The following is a 5,913-nucleotide window of genomic DNA, read 5'->3' as shown; positions in this document are numbered from 1 at the left end:
CCTTCAGCGCTCACTCCCATGCCATGGACCTGGGGGGGCAGGGAAACACACACACGGGGGAGTTAAAAACAGAGGGGACCCCCCATTCCACCCCCAAACTGGTGCCGGAGGGGGACAGGGACACCCCACGGTTGTGTCACCCCAAAACACTCAGTGAACCCCCCCCCCCCCCCCCCCAGCCTCCCAAAAAGAGGAACAACACCCCCACACACACACCTCGGGGAGAGGAAGCGAAACCGCGTGGCCCCGGAGCCTCCCACCAGAAACATGGCACCGTTGAGATACAAAAAAACCCCTTAAATAAGGGGGAAAAAAAGCAAATAATAAACCCCAACCCCAAACCTCCGCACGGGGAAGAGGAGGGCAGAGTCCGCTCCCGTTAAACATTAACCCAGGGACTGGCTCCGGTGTGGATTTGCCACTGTGGAGGCTGGGGGGGTGGTGAAGTGGGGGTGGTTTCTGTTTGAAAAATGGGGATAAACCAAATAAAATATCAAATCTGAGTACTAAAAAACCTCACAAAGTCCTGTCTTCAGCGAGTTTTTACTCACCCGGAGCCCAGCCCGACTCCTGCCAGAGGAGGCAAGATGTCAGCAAGGGCAGGAAAAGGGAGGAGGGGGGAGGAAAAGGGGAATTGAGAGAATAAAGAAGAAAAAAAAATAGGGAAGAGGCAAAAAAAAACCCAACAGAGAAAATAAAGAAAGAGGGAAAAAAAAAGCGATTGCTTAACTTCGGCAAGGGAACGGCGCGGGTGAGCAGCTCAAGGGTTAACGCTGCCGCGGGCCACGTTGGCGGGCGGAAAAAGGGAATTAAAAGGAAAAAAAAACACCCGGAAAAGGGGTATTTAAAGGGAAAAAAAAGGGGTGTAGAGCAGTAGGAAGGGGGGCGAGTCTCTCAGCACCGCGGTTCCCCCCCCCCCCGGCCCCGAAGGGTAAGGCAGAAAGTGCTGGTAACACCGAGAGCCGCCAGCACGGTTCCCCCTTCCCGGCCCCGAAACGCTCATCTGGCCCCGGAAAAGCAGCCGGAGAGAAGGAAAGAGGTGGAAAAAAAAGGTGAAAAAGTAAATTTAAGGGATTTCGTGCTTCTTAGTTGGATCCCTGCGGAGGGAAATGCTGGGATTAAGCCATACCTGCAGGGCCAAAAGCGGCTCAGCCTCGTGGCAGCCCAAAATGCGGGTGTTTTGGCTCTAAATAAGGGGTTTTAGCCCAAAACTAGGGTGTTTTGGCCCAAAACGCGGGTTCAGCCGTGGTTTTACCCGGCGTTTCGTGGTGGCGAGACACAAGCCGGCGGCGAGGCGCTGAGTAAGCAGAGTTGGGGATTTTCCCTGCCCTCGGCTTCACTCCGGGGCGAGACTCTGAGCGACCGATAATTTTATCACATTAAATCCTCCGGCGTCCCAAACCCCCTTTCTGTTCAATGTCCCCCGTTGTTTTTTTTCCTCAGGGGTTTTTAAAGGTGAAACACCCCGAATCCAAAGATTCCTGAAGTTTTGGGGGAGATTTTAAGCTCCTTTCCCTCGCCATGGTGTCCCCCAGAGACCCCAAAACCAGCAGATTTCAGGCAAATGCCTGCCAGTTTCGCACCACTCCTCCCTAAATTACTCATTAAATCTTCTTTTTAATTAATCCAGGCTCTTTTTTGCAGCCTGGGGGAAAGCGGCTCTGGCCTCAGTGACACCAAAACCACCTGGAATGGACTGAGGAAGCAAGCACTGCTTTCAGGGGAGGCCCCCCCCCCGATTTTTCACCTCATTTTTCCTCTTTTGTGGCTTCGTTTCAGCCCAGGTGACGCTAAAATAAACTGCAACAACGTGGTTTGACAGAAACAAACCCTGGTCTTGGGCAAAATGAATCCCTTCTCTTATGGGATTCGCTGCCAAGCGGCACCTCAGCACCTCAATCTTCCTAAAAATCCTATTTTTTTCCCGTTCTTTTTGCTTTTTGGGGAGATTTTAACCCCCTTCCAGTGGGAATTAAGAGGGCGAGCAGCTGGGAAAAACATTTCCATTCTCTCTCCACGTTAAAATCCTCGCCATTTACCTGGTTGCAGCTCGCTCCAGGGGGAGGGGGGTCGCTGGGGTTCCCCCCTCCCCCCCTTTTCCAGAGCCGCCTGGGAATCCCTTGGGAATCGGGGGTGAAATCGCTGCTTCTCTCCCATCAGAGCTCCCTCGTGGTGTGGGGCGGGGGGTGTCAGGCCATGGTGGTGGCTGTGTCCGTCTGTCCATCTGCTGTCTCAGGGCTCAGCGTCCCCCAGCCCCCGGCCATGTTTTTTTGGGGGTGGGTGTCCCTGGTGAGGTCTAAAAATGGAGAGAAAAAGGTTAAAATGCCCAAATTCCACCCCCCCTGCTTTATGGAAGGGAACAGCCCCCCTATATCTCCCTAGGGGTGGTGCAGCCCCCCCCAAAATCCCCAGGGAGAGGAATTCCTGCAGGGAATGAGGGGTGGCCTCCTCCCCACCCCATAAGGAGAGGGAATTGTCCCACCCAGCCCCTATAGGGGATAGGGGACCCCCCGAGCCCTCCTGACACCTCCACAGGGGGGTCAGAGGAGCCCCCCCAGACCCACAGAAGCCCCTCCTGACACCCCAATAGGGGACAGGGGAGCCCCTCTCAGCCCTCCTGACTCCCCCTATAGGGATCAGATGAGCCCCCCCAGCCCCGTAGCAGCCCCCCAGTGGACAGCAGAGCCCCCCCCAGCCCCATAGCAGCCTCCCAGCCACTCCTGCCACCCCCATATGGGGGTCAGAGGAGCTCCCCCAGGCCTCTAGCAGCCCCCCCTGGCCCCCTCGACACCCCTACAAGGGACAGATGAGCCCCCCCTGGCCCTCCTGACACCCATACAGAGATCAGGGGAGACCCTCAGCCCTCCCAACACCCCTGTAGGAGTCAGAGGAGCCCCCCCAGCTCTCCCAACACCCCTGTAGGAGTCAGAGGAGCCCCCCCACCTCTCCCGACACCCCTGTAGGGGTCAGAGGAGCCCCCCCAGCTCTTCCAACACCCCTACCACGGCCAGATGAGCCCCCCCCAGCCCTCCTGACACCCATACAGAGATCAGGGGAGACCCTCAGCCCTCCCGACACCCCTGTAGGGGTCAGAGGAGCCCCCCCACCTCTCCCGACACCCCCATAGGGGACACTGAAGGCCCCTTCACCCCCCACAGGGCACAGGGCCGGCCCCTCCACCCCTATAGGCGACAGGAAGCCCCCCCCCCAGCCACAAGGGACAGGGGACCCCCCCCCTAAGCCGCCCCCCAGCCCCTCAGGGCCGGATCCAGCCCCACTGCCCGCCCCGGCCTTCCACCCCCCCCCCCCCCCCCGGTACCAGCGGCGCCTCCCGGCAGCGCCCGCCACTTCCGCCCCGCCGCACCGGAAGCGACGCCATGGCAACGGTGAGACCCCGCCCCCGACCCCTCCCTTCCCTCCCGCCGCCGCCTCTAGGCCACACCCCCCGATGGCGCAGGGGACCGCCCACCACCAGGGGGCGGGGCCGGTAGACACGCCCCTCTGCGGCCGGGCCACGCCCCCGGCTAGGCCATGCCCCCTCCCTGGCCGACCACGCCTCCTCCCCGGCCGACCACGCCCCCTCGCGGCTTCCCTAATCAATTAGTGGCGGCTTAATCAATCAATTCCTGGGCGTTCCCCTAATCAGCCCCTGAGAGCTTCCCTAATCAAGTAATACTGGCTTAATTAATTAATCAGTCCCTGGGGCCTCCAATAATTAGCTCCTCGCTCCGCAAGCTTGGGAAGGGAGAAGTGACGTAGAGGAAGGGGCGGGGTGGAGCGGCGCGGCGCGGCGTCAGAGGCTTTCCCCCTGCGCGCGCTCCGGCCGCTCTGGGCGCCGAGGAGGAGGTTGGACTTGTCTGCTCCGGGCGGTGGGGACTGGGGGCTACGGGAGGGGGAACTGGGGGGGTCACGGGGGGGCCATTGGGAGATGGGGGGGATTGCGGGCTGGTGGGGGCCATGGGGGGTATTGGGGGGCTGGTGGGGGCCATGGGGGGTCATTGGGGAATGGGGTGGCTAAGGGGGGGATTGGGGGCTGGGGGGGGTCATGGGGGGATTGGGGGGGCATTGAGGGTACGGGGGGCCTAAGGGGGGGATTGGGGAGCTGGGGGGGGAAAGAGGGCGATTGGGGAATGGGGGGGTTATTGGGGGCTGGGGGGGTCATGGGAGGATTGGGGGGGTTATTGGGGGCTGGGGGGGTCATGGGAGGATTGGGGGGGGCATTGAGGGTATGGGGGGGCTAAGGGGGGGATTGGGGAGCTGGGGGGGTCATTGGTTGGGCTGGGGGGAACGTGGGGCAATGGGGGGATTGGGGGTGATGGGGGGGTCATGGGGGTGATTGAGGTGGGGGGAATGAGGGACAATGGGGGGGGGTCAATGGCACTGATGAATAAGGGGGTGCTGGGGGGCCCCCACTGACACCCCCCCTCCTCATTCCCCCCACCCCCCAGCCATGGAGCTGCCCCCCTCCTGCTTCCAGTCCTGCCTGGATTTCTGCCCCGAATGCGGCTCCGTCCTGCCCCGGCCGGGCCCCCGCAGCACCGTCCGCTGCCCCCGCTGCGCTTTCGCCCTCCACAGCGACGGTCAGTGGAGGGGGGGGGGCACCCCGATATCTCGGTCCCCTCTGAGACCACCCGCCCCGCCTCAGAAATCCCTGATTTCTTTTTTTTTTTTTTAAAACCCTCTTCCCCTGCCAGATTTTGAGGGTAAAACCATCCGCAGCGCCATCGAGTTCAACCGGTTGGAGCCGGCGGCGGGGCGGGGGTCGGATCCTGCGCCCCACCTCGAGGGGCCCCTGGTGAGTTGGGGGGGGGGGCAAGTCCCACTGGGGATGAGACCCCCACCCCAAAATCCCACTGGGATGGAACCCCCACCCCAAAATCCTTCTTGGGGGGGATAAAATCCCACTGGGATGGAACCCCCACTCAAAAATCCTGCTTGGGGTGGGATAAAATCCTACTGGGATGGGACCCCCACCCCAAAATCCTGCTTGGTGGGGATAAAATCCCACTGGGATGGAACCCCACCCCTAAAATCCCACTGGGCGGGCGGGGAAACCCTACTGGGGATGGGACCCCCACCCCAAAACCCTACTGGGGATGGGACCCCCACCCCAAAATCCTGCTTGGGGGTGGATAAAACCCCACTGGAATGGGACCCCCACCCCAAAACCCCACTGGGATGGGACCCCCACTCAAAAATCCTGCTTGGGTGGGTAAAACCCTACTGGGATGGGGCCCCCACCCCAAAATCCCAACGGGGGGGGAGGGGGTAAAACCTTACTGGGAGGGGACCCCCCACAGAATGGGATGTGTTGTCACCCCCCCCCCCCGAAGCATAAAACTCCTTGGGGCCAGGATATTTGGGGGTTAACACCCCCCCTCCCCCGAGCTGGGGGGGGTAGGGGTCAAGCTTGTAGAGCAGGGGGGTAACCCCCACAATTTGGGGGGGGGGGGCTGGCGCAGGTGGAACGGCGGTGCCCCCGCTGCGGGCACGAGGGCATGGCGTACCGCACCCGGCAGATGCGCTCGGCCGACGAGGGCCAGACCGTCTTCTACACCTGCCCCCACTGCCGGTGAGGGCCCCCCCCTCTGCCATTTTGACTCCCCTCTTCCCCCCCCCCCAACTATGGGGGGACCCCCCCCCAAATCCTCCTGTAACTGCCCCCTCCTTTCCCCACAGGTTTCAGGAGAAGGAGGATTCGTGACGGGGTATCTGCCCCCCCCCCCCCCCGCCTGGGGTATTTGCCCCCTCCCATGTGGGTAATAAAAGCCCCTGGGGTTTTTATTCAGGGCTGTGCTTGGGGGTGTCTCACTTGCGCCCCCCCAACTGCCCCCTCAGCCTTTATTTACCCCCCTGGTCCTTGAACTGCCCCCCCCAGTGCCTAGATGCCCCCCCCCCAACTGCTCTTTAGCC

At 61.5% G+C, this 5,913-nt stretch overlaps 1 protein-coding gene across 2 annotated transcripts; it reads left to right on the top strand.

Annotated features, from left to right (window-relative positions):
- The first annotated feature begins 3,604 nt into the window (after nucleotides 1-3,604).
- On the top strand, nucleotides 3,605-5,790 carry POLR1H (RNA polymerase I subunit H). 2 transcript variants are annotated; one of them, XM_030006306.2, is made up of 5 exons: nucleotides 3,605-3,846; nucleotides 4,449-4,580; nucleotides 4,695-4,795; nucleotides 5,463-5,572; nucleotides 5,680-5,790. In XM_030006306.2, exons 2-5 carry the CDS (start codon nucleotides 4,451-4,453, stop codon nucleotides 5,702-5,704), a joined length of 366 nt encoding a protein of 121 aa, XP_029862166.1. In that variant the 5' UTR covers nucleotides 3,605-3,846; nucleotides 4,449-4,450; the 3' UTR covers nucleotides 5,705-5,790. The 2 variants fall into 2 exon arrangements, with proteins under 2 accessions (XP_029862166.1, XP_029862167.1); XM_030006307.2 differs by lacking the exon at nucleotides 3,605-3,846 and adding an exon at nucleotides 3,847-3,869.
- The last annotated feature ends 123 nt before the right edge of the window (nucleotides 5,791-5,913 follow it).

The sequence above is a fragment of the Aquila chrysaetos genome, unplaced genomic scaffold, assembly GCF_900496995.4.
Source record: "Aquila chrysaetos chrysaetos unplaced genomic scaffold, bAquChr1.4, whole genome shotgun sequence".
Classification (NCBI taxonomy): domain Eukaryota; kingdom Metazoa; phylum Chordata; class Aves; order Accipitriformes; family Accipitridae; genus Aquila; species Aquila chrysaetos.
Note: the sequence above shows the minus strand (reverse complement) of the source record. Positions and strands in the feature narration are given on the sequence as shown.

Coding starts and splice junctions, on each gene's coding strand:
- POLR1H (XM_030006306.2), top strand. CDS start 4,451: ATGGAGCTGCCCCCCTCCTGCTTCCAGTCCTGCCTGGATTTCTGCCCC. Junction 4,581..4,694: donor TTTCGCCCTCCACAGCGACG/GTCAGTGGAGGG, acceptor TTCCCCTGCCAG/ATTTTGAGGGTAAAACCATC. Junction 4,796..5,462: donor CCCACCTCGAGGGGCCCCTG/GTGAGTTGGGGG, acceptor GGGCTGGCGCAG/GTGGAACGGCGGTGCCCCCG.